This window comes from Chroicocephalus ridibundus, chromosome 5 (genome assembly GCF_963924245.1).
Source record: "Chroicocephalus ridibundus chromosome 5, bChrRid1.1, whole genome shotgun sequence".
NCBI lineage: Eukaryota > Metazoa > Chordata > Aves > Charadriiformes > Laridae > Chroicocephalus > Chroicocephalus ridibundus.
This window is the reverse complement of record NC_086288.1, coordinates 60,473,586-60,489,564: the sequence shown is the minus strand read 5'-3', so window position 1 is coordinate 60,489,564 and position 15,979 is coordinate 60,473,586. Positions and strand designations below refer to the sequence as shown.

Here is a 15,979-nt window from a genome sequence, read left to right as displayed (position 1 = left end):
CATTCAGTGCAATCTGTGGCCAGCTGTAGGCAAGAACACCATTGCAAATCAGAACTAATGCCACTGAAATCAATACAGTTATACAAGCCTATTCTGACTGCAAATGGGATGGTACGGCTATAATCTAGGACTCTGTGTGTCCATTTTCTTTCGTTTCTAAACCAGATTTTCAAAAGATGGAATATCCCACCAAAAAAGTGTAAAAGTTGCTAATTTGATTCACTGTAATTTGTGGTTCAGAATATAAACTGTATTTGAAGGTTTGAAAGAGGCACAAACATTCACATTTTGAAGTCTCAGACCCGAAAGAGTGGAATGAAATTCTACTCTCAAAATATAACCGAGGCCACCAAAAGTCCATGGTCACCATAATTCAAGTACTCTTGTATTTGTCCGAGCAAGAATAGTTACAATTCTGTTATGAAATCAACTGAACTACTCACTGAAGTCTCTTCAGTTACGAAAGGTATGTTAACTCTAGTGAATAGCCCTATTGATTTCAGAACATTTGTGCAACCCAACATGCATAAAAGAAAATGGACAGGCTCTTTGTAAAAGTATTTTTTTTAACAGTAAGAGCTACTCTTGAACTCTGATAGAAACATCCAATTCACTTTTGATTCCCACTTCACTGGAAAACCTGCTTGAAAGAGAGTCTCAGGACTAAACCGTGATACATTCTGGTTTTGCCACTCAACACAATATACGTTTATTCTTAGTTCAGTATAAACACACAAAAGAAATAACGCCAAACTGTAACACTTGCATACACACTCTTTTCACTGTGTTTTGTTTTAGAAGCCTGAAGTGTTCTTCTGTGAAAGTCATAACCTCTAAAATTGGGGACCTTATTGTAAATGCTGACACAACTTTAATTATAATAGCACTACCGGATGATGCTATAATTTTATGTTACAAAGAATGTTGGAGAGCCAGTTTAGTTTAATTAGGTCTGCTAGCAGTACAGTAATAAAAGCATAAAGATTTCCCATTTATCACATCTGACAGCCAATCAAAGATCCTTCCATGTTCCTAAATGAAATGTGACCCATTCAATAGCTCAAAGTAAAACAAATTTTTGACTTTCAAAAAACATCAATTTCTTTCTCTATAGAGCTGTAACATACAAAAGAGAATCCCCCCTGCACCCATCTTTTTTGTTAGAAGGTGAAGCTTTTCTGTGACTGAATACAGCACTATGGAAAACCCAGTTGGGAAAAGGCCATGAAACCATTTTCATAGACTAATTCACCCCACATCCTAAAAAAGCTGGAAAAGGATGCAACTGCTTCTTTATCTCCTGAGCCCCAAGTATCAGCTTTCGGGTCACTTGTTAGCTTTATCTTTCAGAATTAGCTGCCATGCACACACAGACTTCACACTCATCAACCTCATGCTACCTTAATATTGTTTTAACTGAGCTTTCTTTGCCTGTATACCTATTTATAGACCACTGACAAAACTTGATAGAGGTAAAAATGATATACGGGACTGATAAAAATGGCAGCCAGTTTCATTGGGACTACTTACAATGTTCTGAGTTTGGGCATGTGGTTGAAACTTGCCACGGACAGTCGAGTGATGTTGTTATTGTTGAGAGTGCTGCGAAGTCAAGAAGAAGCACGTTAACATGTTACAGTTACGTCACATTTATGACACTTAAAAAAGGCATAGCTCACGAAGATCACAGTGTACTGTTTTTACGGATAGGTATCAGGAAAAAAACCATGGTTTTAGATATACTTTCCCTCCCTATTCAATCCTTGGTAAAACACTATGGTTTGACCATTCCATTAGTAATCCTTAGTAATGTGAGGTCCCAGTAACCTATGACTTGCTTAAACAGAGGTTCCACCAATGTTGAGAACATCTATGGCATTCAAGCTAAGCTTGTCATCTTGATGTAAAAAAGAGAGTTCTTGGAGAAAATAACTAGATTCTAGGGCTCTGGTTTCTCTTTCTAGCTTCTGAGAGTCTGTATTTTTTGACAGAGGATGTAAGAGGATCCTGTTTTTTCAAGATTTTTAGGAAAAGATTAACTCTGGGCTGCAATTAGATTTTATATGGAACAGAGCTGCTATAGATGATCCAGAGCTGCACAAACAATAGGGAAGCTTCTGCTACACAATGGAAGGAGTCAGGCATCTTAATACTTTAGTAAACTAATAATTTAAGTTTTAGATAAGGTCCCTGGAATTTGATATAGAAACTAGGAACAAATCTTAGCCAATTGTTGGCTAACACAGACCTGTCATACTCTGTGAGTGTAGTTTGTAAAGATCATGAAACTTTATGAATGATCCTGCAGTTAAATATTTTCTTTAGGCTGCAGATAAAATGCAAACAAGCTTGACTCCAGAACAAGGTAACAAGCGATAGAATTTACAGTTTTGACTTAGAGATTACTCATTTGAGCAGAATGAAGAATGTGCTCTGGGATTTTAAACACGTAACTGTGGCACTAAAAATTAATAATTCCCACGGACCAAATCTTTTTTCCCTTTTGAAACAAACAGTGTTTGACTTTTTTCTTTTTTTTTTAACCACAAAGTGTAATTTTTGCTCATTTTGAATAAATTTTGAAGTACACTCTGATCTTAAAACACAGAAAGGTAAATTCGCAGCACCCCAATCAGGATCAGGCTACCCACCTCCACACTAACCAAGCAATTAATTACTGGTGCAATGTGCTGCATTTTACCTTTGTGTGCTTACTCATTCCACGTCCTAAATGTTTTCTTCACTGTGCATAAGGGATCTCCCCTGTGTGCCCTTAGGGCTTCATAAACAAAGAGGAGAATAATCAAAAGACGAAGAAAAAGGGAGAATTGTGCCCTTTTCAAAACAGAACAAAAATGAAACAACAAAAAAATGGCCAAGTGGGTATATCCGCAAAAGGTCTCTTAATGAGTAAATGACAATCCATAAATGTTGGCAGGATTTTCTTACAATGTCCCCATGAAAAATGACAGCTCCCTTAGTTCTTCCTGCATGACTTTTTACAAGGCTTCAAAATCATATCTTTTCAATGAAGGGAATGGAAATCAGTAGCTGTTAGCTGTTTAAAGAAGGTATATCTACAAATGTTTTAATTTTCAATTTTAGATTTTGATGTTTGCCTCCCTATTTTGTATATATGAGCTATTAATTTATTTTTGCAAGGGTACAGAAACGTATCAGCAGTAGATGTAAGGGATACACAAGAAATTAAATAATTTCTGTAAATACTTCTAATGATGAAAACGCTTAATTACATTACAGAGATGTAATTAAAAAAAGTTGGCTCAATACTTTTTCCTAAGTGTTACATATTATTGCAAAGAGTGCGATGACTGAAAGACATTTTTTTAATTTCACAGATACTTTCATTTTTTTAATATGACAGCACTATATATTTTCCTATATTCACTGTTTCCCCAGTACAGCAGATTTTCTCTTAAGACAAAAAGAAAGAGAAAGAGAAAAAGGAAAAACAAAATTTCACAGAAATTCACAGGGAGGATTATAATTGCTTTTGTCTTTCAGAATTGTCCAGATTTCATGTTGATTTTGTACCTTTAACACTAACGGCCTCTAAGATTCCGCAATTATTTAACCAATATATAAGACCTGTTACTTTGGAAAACATTTCAAACTGTCACTAAACAGGATTACAACCTAAGTAACCTTAAAGATTATTTAAAAGCTTTATCACATACTTGTAGCTTGAAGTAATATACAAATTCTGGGCTTAGGTAGAATAATTAGCTCCAAATGAAAACAAAATATGTAGTTTTATTTGCTACTCAGTGCATATACATTATGGTCTGATCTTTCATTCTCTAAGCCATATTGGAAAGAAGCTGAATTAGATACAAACTCTGCAGTACTGTTTGAAATATCCATCTCAATTTTTTAAAAACTTAATCTTTACATCATTGGTTATCACCTAATTCAAGATAGTGAACATTTAGTTCCATATGTGAACAATGCTAATATTCTATGTATATTCATTCACAAAACTCTAACAGCCTACTTTTGCAGCAGATTATTATTTTAACAAAGTTTTTTTCCTTCTTTGCATTCATTGAAATCGATGTGAAAATTTCACCACTGACTTCAACTGTCAAGGATGACCTTTTCAGAACACCACAAATTGCAAGCATTAAAAAATGCAGAAAATATTTGTTTATTTTTTTAAATATACATTTAACACTTTCACTTGTGATGAAAGGCTTGTATTAAAAAAACATAATAACCAGATGAAGCCATCACTGGAAAAGTTATTCTGTCATATATATGAGTTCTGAAGGTAAAAAGCTCACAGAACATCAGGTTTACTGACAGACAACCAACAATTCATCAACTTCACAACTAGATGTAATATTGAACCTACAGTAGATTTTACACGGCTTTATACCAGAAAGTTAACAATAGGCTTGTTATTCTATAATTACAACATAAAAAAATCAAATTTAGCTGTCAGATCCATTCACTCATAAGAAAGAGCAACTATTGCTTAATAATAAAAAACTTTACCGCCAGCAGCTCACATATTTAGTTTCTTGGACATACAGACACTATCTATTGCCAGAGAAGCTTCTTTATTTCAGAATCTTAAAACAAACAAACAAAAAACCCTCACCTTCCCTCACCCCCTCACAAGCTGTTGTGATTTACTAAGTGATTCAAACTACCATGAAGTAACTCACCGAAACACAGTCTTTCACTTCTCTTCATGTAGAAAGACCAGAATAAATGTGACATTTTGACTGACAGAGCAAATATTTCAGGAATGTGTCCTGTGCCTCAAATTCTTTGGGAAGTGAGGCACTTTGCTCATTACAGTAACTGTTTTCAGGTCAGAGGTCACTGATGATAATGTTGTTACCTTTAACCTCCCTGATGGCCACTTCGAGACAGTGAGAAAAAGTATACAAAAGTGTATTGCAATACTAACCTTCAGTGACAAAAAAGGGTACTTTTCTACCTATATATATATATATATTCATACACATAAGGTTTAGAATGTTTAAAAAAGGAGTTAATGTGGACATGCTAAACATCTTAACACATAACACTCGTGTTTGATAGAAAAGTGCCTAGTATATTGTTCCTTAAACAGAGCCTGAAATATCAAATCAATGTCAGAATACACAACAAAGGCAATCCTGAAAATGTTCAGCACTTCAACAGTGATGGATAATTTACAAAATTAATTGGATTCATTAATACTACCCCCCCCCCATTTTAAAAGGAAATATATTCTTTTCTTACAGTATCTGCCATCTGCATTTTTATTTTTTTTTTAAATTGTGTGTAATGGTTGTCTTGCAGAGTAGAGGAATATCTCTGCCTCTCCACACATTTTTCCCATTTTATAGCACGTCGCAGTGGCTTATTTTAAGACATCTTTTCACGAGACTATTCTGACACCAGGCTGCAGCTCGTAGATAAGCTTTTACATTAGTACTCCCCAGATACTGAGCTCCTGCTACAAGTAAGAGATAGAGGAATACTTACAGCACTTCCAGGTCGCGCAGAGCCCTAAACGCCCCATCTTCAATACAGCTGATCTGGTTGTAATCCAGTTGCCTGTTAAAGAGATTAGGAAGGTATTTGTAAGGGAGAGGAGCGTCGTCGGCAGCCCTGCGGAAGGGGTGGCAGAGCTGGGCCACGGGAACCCAAACGCTCTCGCAAAACCGCTCTCACGCTGGAGCCTGTCACGCCGCGCGCTGGCCTGGATGCTGCCACAGAAATCCCTTTTTGTTCTCAACTGTCTGCGCAAAAACAGCAGCTCTGGGAAAGCTCCAGTAAATAATAACCGCACCTTATATTAAATGCCAAAGGAATGCAATTTCATTACATCAAGAAAAGCTATCCATTAAAAGCTCTCAGCGTCATCTTGCTGAAACAATTTCATTAAGGTAAAGGACGGTAAATCACTTAATGTCACACGCATCCCCTCGGTGACCTAACAGAATCCATTTATCAGAGCAGCCCAGCTGCATGTTAATTCCACCCGCCGCGGCAGGGACCGGCGAGAGACACCACTTTTAGGGGTCCCTCTGCGTGTGTGCACGCCTGGACCGGGTGGGAGGTGCGGGGGCGTGATGGGTGTGTGTGTGTGCGTTAGAATAATTACCTTCTGGAATATTTCTAAACATACAAATAATAGCGTCCACGGCATTTACCTACTTGGGTACTTATCGCCTTTAATTCTGCTCCAAATGAAACTAGTATTTCTGCTGTAACCTTCAGTATGTTGTGCTCTCTGCAATTATATGCAGATAGGATGTTGCAACGGAGCACTTGAATTCTGGACATAAAACTCAGCAATCCATCCCATACATTATTAATCTTTAAGTATGAAGTTATGAAAAATTTACATTCCTTTCCCTGAAGAATATTATTACCTTTTCAATTCAAAACATTGATACAGTACACACTGCCCAATTAAAAAATGTCTGCTGAGATTAACACATCTGCAAATACAAAATCCCGGTTTCTCTGCTGATAAAAGGATTTCCTGTAAATACTGTAACACGCCTTGCGCATTTCAGGGCACGTCTTGCAAAGCAAAGATGATACAACCTCACTTTAAACCACCAAAAGATCTTCTCCAAGCCAGTAACTTGTCAGTGTTGGATAATATATATGAGTAAATGTGTGTGAACAATACTAAGAAAATGAACAAAATACAAATGAACTCTGCCCTTCTGTCTTCAATTATATATTAGCTAGCAGGGCTAATGAGGCTTTTACTAAAGCATTTTCTGTGATTCTTCAGAATCTATGATAATGCTTTACTTTATTAATAAATCATCACACCCACTGTTGAGTGTAATGTACCAACTTCTATAAAGTTCTTCTAGTTTCATCCACATTTTTCATCTGAATTACTACTACACAGGAATTAAATATTGTCATAACTGTAACAGTGCCTGTGTTTCTGTACACTGAAAGCTAAAAGCAAACTATCATTTCCTGAATATGATCTTTAATCATTTTGGTGCAATGTTACAGCACCGGTGCTGCAGTGTTGGAATATTTAAGCCTACTTTCTCAGGCTCCTTCAATTTTTACTAATGAATTTCATTTAACAATTAAGTTAATAGCCTTTTTATTTTAAAGAGGTAAAATATATACACTGTACAATTCTCTAACCTCTTGAACAATTTATCAAAGCTATTTAAATTAGTACAATGGCATGAAATGTTACCCTTGACACGATACAAAAGAGAAACTGTTTCCAGACAAATTGGAAAAATCTTTTAATGCCATCAAATTTGCCTAATGCAGTCTGCAGGTTAATCTGTAAAAGGGTGAGCTGTATGTTTGCCCATATCTTATTATCCTTAGCTGTCAATGTATAAATCAGTGCTGACACAGCTTCTTCTAAATCATCCATATTATACACAAAGGAAAATCTTTTAACAGTAGAGAAAGCACTTGAGCAAATCTTGTCCTACACAAACTGAAAGGCAGATTTCTTCCACTAGACTGGCAGCAGTTGTGGTGCACATGAAAACTTTTGGACTTCTTCCTTTAATGAGTCACCATGACCACTACCTTAGTGAAGGGTGAGTTGCTTTCATTTAAATCTTTTTAGCAGAAAGATTACTTTGTTTGCACTGAACTAATTAGTTGGTTTCGGTGTGGGGGAAAAGAATTTTGCGGGTGAGAGAGGAGAAATGTTTCCTAGTTTTATAAATTACTGGCTTTGAAAGATACTACCATCTTTATGTTTTATATGATCTTCCATCAGTTACAACCATGATATAAAGCGATCAGACACACACCATGAAGAACAATTGGCATGATATATATTTTTTAAGCCAGGAAAGGTACATGACTTTGAAGATTGTGTGCCTGGCTTGAATAGTACTTTATGGTATTTGTGTTAAGGTAAAGATATCCACTGCATATATAATCCAAACGGAAAGCTGGACAATATTTCACGACCAGTATATCATTAACTTATGATGTCCCTCTAACAGATATACTGAAGCAGTCTGAATTTTTTTGGATAAGAATGGTTCCTGATAGCAAATCTGTGTGAGTGCTATGAATTATGACATAAACAAGAATACTAGAGAAAAAAAGCACACACTTCTCTAATTTTAAGTTATGTTTTATAATTTGGTTTTAGCATAATGACTTTCAAAACCACACATAAAAATCGACAATACTATAATGAAACTTTTCTCACCACTAAATTATTGAACATACCAGTATGCTTTTTCCCCTAGGAGTTTCTTTTCTTCTTTTCAAATTATTAAAACACCCTGAGAACAGAAGCTGATCAGAGATGGACCAGGAACTTTGCCCATCCTCATACTTCCCTTCTCCCGAGTCTCTCTTCATCACCTTCCCCTCTGCCCCATCTCCATGTTGGATCTTTCCTGTGCGGGATCTCTCCATCCCTTTGGAAAGTCACTATTCCTTTCTATCCCCTCCTCCCACAAGGCCAGCTGATTACCTCTGGCAGTGCCATTCCTGTGAAGGCTCATAAAACACCAAAAACCAGCAGTCACATTCAAAATCTTTCCGTTGTCACAGAGGATTAAAAAGATTTTGCACCCATATGTGCAGCATTACGTGGGTATTTCGTATGCTTATGAATCTTCTGCTATTTGAAACGTTAATGTTTATGTGAGTTCAGCTATAAGAACTAGTAAGAGCTACATAAAAAGCATTCACCTAATAAGAAAATGTCTGCTTTAAAATGCTTTTCATTTATTACTTTTGCTGATGCATCTTACACTGTAGAAACATGTTGCTAACTTACATTTTCTTCCCTTTTAGCATATGTTGTCTACCAGATAATGATAAATAAATATCTAAAAATAAACTGTGTTATACCACAAGAAGAGCATTTAGTGACTAACAGAAGATGTTGCATACATTAGAAAACTACTACCCTCACACAGAAAAAACTGTTATCTGACTGACAAAACCCCTTCTTTACTCATTCATAGAGGCTGCGTTAAAAGTTGGGGCAATTTCAGCCGATCTGTCTGCTTTCCTCTCCTGTTCTTCACGGCTTGAGGACACTCCGTGGTCCCATGCAAGAGACGCACTGTGCAGCTTTACGTTCTCCTTTGTTCAGAAACAATTACATTCCCTTAGTGTATCAACTTAATGGTATACATTGTTTAAGAAGTCATGAGAAAAAGTCAGAAGCTTTTCTAGATCCCTACGATAGCCTCCTTCCCAGTAAAAAACAATTAGAAAAATGTTTCCAGTTTAGCACATTATACGCTGGATGTTGCATCATTAAAATTCTTCCTTAGGAAAAGAACAGAGTGCACAATATTTATCACTGCAACAAAATTTTTGGAAACAGTCACTGTTTTTAATGTCTCCTTGTATTTTTTACAACAGAACTGAGTTATGATTCCTATTTCTCAATTCCCTTCTCAATTTCAATTTCAAGAGGAATCAATAACTTCAGAGGCATTAGTTGAGAAAGATGTAACAAAATCATGTAAGAATTTATTCTAAGTTTTTTATCAAACTTCAGAGAACTGTTTTTTTCCATGACTATTACTACTTACTGTGATTATTCTTCAATTTGGAAGTCAAGTGCTTTTTTTCTACTCATCATTTATTTTGCTAATGTAGTTCATTTTGTTCTTTGTTAAATTTTCTCTGTAAAACATTTTGAATGCTTTTTTTTCCTAATATGCATAATATAGTAAATGATTAACCTTTTTCTTTTATCCAAAATTAAAAAGCAAGACTTACAAATATTTCCAAGTAAGGCATACTTACTGAATAAACTAGAAGAAATGGGAGAACGGATCTACAGTTCAACAGCTCTGTGCCCTCAAAATTATCCAGCACTCTACTTGGCTAAACCAGGAGCAAATTAAAAAAAAAAGTATATTCCAGGAGCAAAATAAAAATATGGAGAACAAAATGAAACAGGAGAATGCCATGAAAAGGAGGATGAACACAGAATGAACAATCTGTAAACTATGATGTGATGGAAAGATACTATCACATCGGTATGACTTCCCAGAAATAATGCAACTTAGCAATTAGATGAAAAACAGCATCAAGGCTATTATAACATGGGGAGCAAATATATTCCTGTTCTAGCATGGAAGCCATATTCAGCACATATTCCATGAAAATTCTGTTAGAGTAGTTTATTTAAATATTTATTAGAAAATCTGTAGAACCATTTCTCCTTAGTTACTCTACATGTCAACAAACCTCCTTGCAAGTCTCCTTGACGTGATTATGTCACCCTACTTAGTAAATCAGAGCAGCCTCCCTTCCTAAGGCCACATAGATACAGGAGGGCCTAAAGGCTCCTGAGAGCCCAACTAACTTTTGCATGAGAATTTAACACTAAACAGAAGCATAAACTGCTTTTCTTTACAATTCAAATCTTCAAAGAGGATTTACGTTATTCTCAGTACTTGACATAACCAAATAAAAGTTAAGGATAAGATTGAATCCAAGTCTTCCTACAACAGAGTATCAGCTCAGTTCAAATTAATCTACCGCAGTTTGCTTTGTATTATCACAGAAAAATCTATGGGAAACTACCTAAACCACTGCAACATTTGGTACTTTTCCTTGTAAAAGCATAGGCCACATTTTTCATTAGGGTAAATTCAGACACCATGTGAAATTTTGTGTAAGTATTGGCACTTTTCTTAGCAGATGAAACCACACCTACTTCAGCTGCTTAGGTTTTATTCAACTAACATTGTCACATAATTTTATCAAAATCATCAGAGCAGGGGCAAAAATCTACCTCTCAAAAACGGAGCATAGCACTATTGTTCTTTCAGTGGTGTACACCCCTTTCTTTCTTTGCTTTTCAAGCCTAATTACTTTTTTTCCTAGTAACCAGATTCAAGAAACAACCCATCCAAACTTAAAATCTGTGCCACTAAAGCATTTTCTTACCATCTTAAATAAGATTCCTGAGGTTGGGGAGATTTTAAACATCTTTCACATCCAGTGTGAGCATTGTATCACCAGGAAGGGTTATGAAACCATAATTAACATGTATATTAAAAAATCTGTATGTAATTTCCAATTTATATGATAATTTCTATTTGTTTTTAAAAAACAGTGGGTGCCCCTGTGTTCTCTGAAGACCTTGGCTTCTTGGTGCATGTTTTTCTCCCTGAAAAAGTAGTAAGTTAGGAGTAACTTTCAGAATTATATTTCCAGAATTTGCACCCTAATTTCTGTCAAGTCCCAGATCAGCATCTATATTAAAAGTGGATAATTCTTCAAGTCATTGCCCTTGAACAAGAAAATCAAGACTTTTGAGACAGAATAGCTAGCTTTTTTCCTACATTTGAACTCCCAAATTATGGGATACTGGGCTTCCAGTTCCTCAGACTGTTCCAGTTCCCAGTATCCCATATTCCTCAGACTGGAAGCCCAGTGCAAAATGACCTTATAGCAGCTTTCCAGTACCTGAAGGGGGCCTACAAAAAGCTGGAGAGGGACTTTTCCACAAGGGCATGTAGTGATAGGACAAGAGATAATGGCTTCAAACTGGAAGAGGGTAGATTTAGGTAATACATAAGGAAGAAATTTTTCACTGTGAGGGTGGTGAGGCACTGGAACAGGTTCCCCAGGGAAGTTGGGGATGCCCCATCCCTGGAAGTGTTCAAGACAAGGCTGGATGGGGCTTTGAGCTACCTGGTCTAGTTGGAGGTATCCCTGCCCATGGCAGGGGGGTTGGAACTAGATGATCTTCAAGGTCCCTTCCAACCCAAACCATTCTATGATTCATTTGTTGTCACTTCTGAAGAACTTGATTCATTACCAATAATTGGGCTGTATGGGTGAGCGTGAAGCTGGGATGCTCTGTCTGGCATTTGTGAGATGACATCTGAGTTGTGCACATGGTCTCAGTCTCCCCAGTAGAAGACAGACACTGATAATGCTGGGCTGAGTCCAACCAGGACAACCAAGATGGGAGGGCTGGGGAAGGTGACATTCAGGGACAGGCTGTGAGAACTGCATTTGTTCAGCCTTAAGAAGAGAAGGCGAAGGGGAGATCTTATTGTTGCGTACAATTGCCTAAAGGAAAGGTACAGACAGAGCCAGACTCTTCTCAGTTATAAGACAAGAGGCAAGAAACAAGGGAAAATGGGAAATTCCAATTAGATATAAAGTTGGTTTGTGTGGGCTAATGGTTCCTCGGGATTTTGTTATTTTTACTATAAAGGTGTGGCAGGTTTCCTGTCTTATCAATTCTAATAATACCTTGACCATTTTGCTTTTATCTTCTACAGAATTTATACTGTGAATGTTATTAAGAAGATGTCCAGAAAGGAAGTATGATGGCCTCGTTTTATGGAAACTAGACAGCTTCTTCTGAGAAACATCTAGAGCTAACATATTAGCAGGAAATCAAAAGATCACAGTGGTATCATCAATCCTAAAGGAAGCAATTTCCTTCAGATAAGCTGTGTTAACATCTAATTCCCTTTAATCTGTGAAGACTAGAAGGAATGTTTTCCAAATATTCCAACTCCTGGTTTGGATGGGGAAATACTTAGAGAGAGTGAGAAAACAGTGAGTCTCCATTGAGGAAAACAAAACATGTAATCAGGTCAACTTCTGTAAGATTTGTTAACTACCTTTGAAAAAGCTTACTAGATGGGATGGTTACCACTCACTGCATTTAAAAAAAAGGTCTCTGTAATTTATATTGAAATTGATGTAATTAATGTTGGTACAAAAAGCAAATCCTGAATTTACAACATGTTTTAATACAGGTTGTACCTTCACCTATCTCTTCTATATGTTTGGTTAACATCTTTAACATTATGCTCAACCACTAGGCAATTACAGAACAAATGCTGAAATTAGAACAAATATTCATTCCGATATGACAGTTCTCAGTAAGTATACACAAATATTTCGTTCCTGGACCTTAAATTACTCACCCAATAGATCCTAAATTCCTACACTTCATAGTTTTCTTCTTTTGCAGAATGATGCTTTCTACAGCTATCACTCACAAATTGTCCCAATTTTCTTCAACAATGAAATAAAAATAGCACAATTCTAGCCATCACCCTTCTCTAAGTGTAATGTCCAAGGCTAAATGGAAGGCTAAGGTTCAAATCTTCTTGCCCAAGCTTCTGAAAAGGCTCCACGGCCTGATCTAGTTACATAAATGCTGTGCTAGAATCCACCTGACTCACCCCACAAACTCACTCGTCATTCTGATGCTCACATCTACACCTCACACAATATAAGGTGCTCTTCCTGAATGACCAGGAGCGTAGCTAGCATTTACAAGACAGAGAAATGTATTTCTTAGGACCTTCAATTGTAGTGGGATTATAAAGATTTCCGATCGTTTTTTCCTTTTTTTTGGTCTCCCTGGGACCACCCATAAAGGATGTAACTGTAGTATTTATGCTGTCACAATAAACTATATGCCACAGACATGATTTGGCCTTTGTGGCAATGCAATGGCCTTTATGAATGTGGTTTTTTTATTATCTCCCAAAAGAGAAAGACTTTAAAGGGTATATCTACTGTTTTATGCATGTTTTAGGCATAATTCAGGATCCTTACCTTGAAAATGCACACCAAGATATAAATATTATCTTAGCTAAAGATTAGCATCCTAATTAAGTGCCTGTCTGGAATTAGCTACCCATATATACTTATTACATTCTAAATTACTGCCCTGTCACTAGAAAATTCTCGATGATGCTGTTATTTTTACTACCAAAGTTCCTTTCTGTAGCTGTATCAATTTTCAAATATAAAAGATCACACAGAAAAATGCAGGCTTCTCCTTGTAGCCAAGCCCCTTTTAGACCATAAATAATGACCAGACCAGTTCTCAATACAAACTCATAAAACATCAATTAAAGAAAGTAACAGAGCTACTTTGAGAAGCGTTTGCATGTTTCTGAACAGAACAGATTTGAACATAGTGCTTTTTCCGTTAAGAAGTGGTAGGACTTCATTGCAGGGAAGAACCAGATCATAAACATGGTTAAATAAAAAAAATTAAAATTTTCTAAATATCCTGTCAACTAGGCCAAACTCGTGGGCATTTTGCTAAATCTTTGAAAAGACATCCTTTTAACTGAATTTTGTGCAGTGCTGTGCAAAATGAAGCAGAGTCCATCACAGGAAGATGGAAATGCAAAGGGCTCCCTGTCCAGTTGCCTCCTACTGGGGATATGACATCATGTCGTTTCCTTCGTAATCATGGAGCAGTCTGTTTTCCAAGTAATACAACTAAAAAGTTCATCTGTTTTAACCCCGGCAACTTCAATTAATAAAAAGTATTTCAATAGAAATGATGTGAAACCCTCATATAACAGCCTAATACTTCTCTATTTTCATTGATGCCACATAAGATAGCAATTATATTTTTTCACAGCTGCACCACATTGGCAGCTCCATAGTCTTTCTGGAACCCACTAGTATACGTCCTCTGTCTTTGTTGATTGTTTATAAGTGATGAGTCCTCAGCTTACAGCAGGGGTTATAGCTTTTGAGTGCATGACCTTACATTTCCTACTATGCAAGTTCATCACAGTCTTCAGGTCGTTCAGGTCTTTCAGTCCACTAAAATGATCTACCACTCTAAACAGAAAGTCGAAAAGTCACTGCTTTCCTTTGTCTTGAAACTCACATACTTCCACATTTAGAAGACATAAGAATTCAAAACCTGCCCATGAACTTCAGGGTCACTATCTCCAGGAAAACGAATATCTGTCTTTTAGAAAAGACTTATTTTGCCACAGAAGAAAATTGCGTAAGAAAAGTAGTCACAGAAGTACAAAAATATATGCTAGCAAAACTAGATAATAGCACGATTTTTCTTTCTTTCTTTTATACAACCTGACAAAAGGCAAACTCTTAGACCCACAGCAAAATGAAATTTTCCACATGAAACAATGAAATGTTTAAAATAGCCTGACATTCAAATATTAAACTCTGGTTACCATAAGCAAATAGTTATAATGCCTTGTTGCATTCAACTCCATTTCAATGTTTTAGATTTTGTATAGGGTAATTTTAGGATGCTTAAGATACGTTAAAGTATTTTGCCAAAACAAATGGTACGTGTTGATTTTATGCAGAGATTCCTTAAGCAGCTATAAAAGTGCTTAGGAAACAGAGATCTGATACAACGAAAACACATTGTATTGACAAAGCATTACCATCAGAATACGTGCATGAAGGAGGAAAATACTTACAGATTTTTTATGTCTACAGCTCCTCGGAATGCCTTCCTTGGTATTGCTTGAATCTGATTTTCACTGAGGTCACTAAAAAAAAAAAAAAATTAAATTAAACTTAGAATCTGCCATATATATTTATTTCTGTATATAAGAAAAAGAACATGTAGGGAAATAATTTCAGCCATTACAGTTCAGTCAGTGTTTTGAATGAAGCTTATTTTATTACCTTAACTGATTTGTAATTGAAGAAATAGGAGCAGCAATAATACCCAAATTAGTTTATCTGTCTTGCACTAAGTATCTCCTTTACAAAGCAACAATATATATGCCAAACAAAAGAAGCATTACATAATTTAACAACAAAGGCCAAACTGATTTAATTTTTAACTGTTTGATTTTACTTTTCAACCCATTCCAAACCCATGACATCCAATGTTTGATCATATGTTCAGCTTTATGCAAGGAAGACTGAAAACAAGCAAAAAGAACAAGTAGCAAGCTGTTGAGAAACAGCTATCAATCTGTATAACATCTGAGATAAATATATTTCTGAATTTTGTTTCAGTGGCAAGCACCATAGATGTTAAAAGAAGGCATTAAAAACCATCCTCCACCAGATACCTAATGCTCCTCCCCAAAATTCCTTCATGACCAGCTGACCCGGCCAACTGAAACTAGTGTGTTTTCTGAAAGAGAGATATTCATGAATATTTTTTTGCTAGCAATATCAACCAAACTTTTTTTAAAATTTTAGAAATACTTTTGGCCTTCGCAGTTCCATATTGGAAATAGAA

The 15,979-nt window shown here is 36.2% G+C and overlaps 1 protein-coding gene across 5 annotated transcripts in view; it reads right to left on the bottom strand.

Moving 5' to 3' along the window:
- SLIT2 (slit guidance ligand 2) overlaps positions 1-15,979 on the bottom strand; it is a 266,756-nt gene that overhangs the window by 94,872 nt on the left and 155,905 nt on the right. For all 5 annotated transcript variants that reach the window (XM_063336090.1, XM_063336087.1, XM_063336088.1 and 2 more), the window contains exons 5-7: positions 15,201-15,272; positions 5,503-5,574; positions 1,531-1,602 (exon numbers count right to left, since the gene is read on the bottom strand). In XM_063336090.1, the coding sequence (XP_063192160.1) occupies positions 1,531-1,602; positions 5,503-5,574; positions 15,201-15,272 (216 nt within the window). The remainder of the gene's footprint in view (positions 1-1,530; positions 1,603-5,502; positions 5,575-15,200; positions 15,273-15,979) is intronic.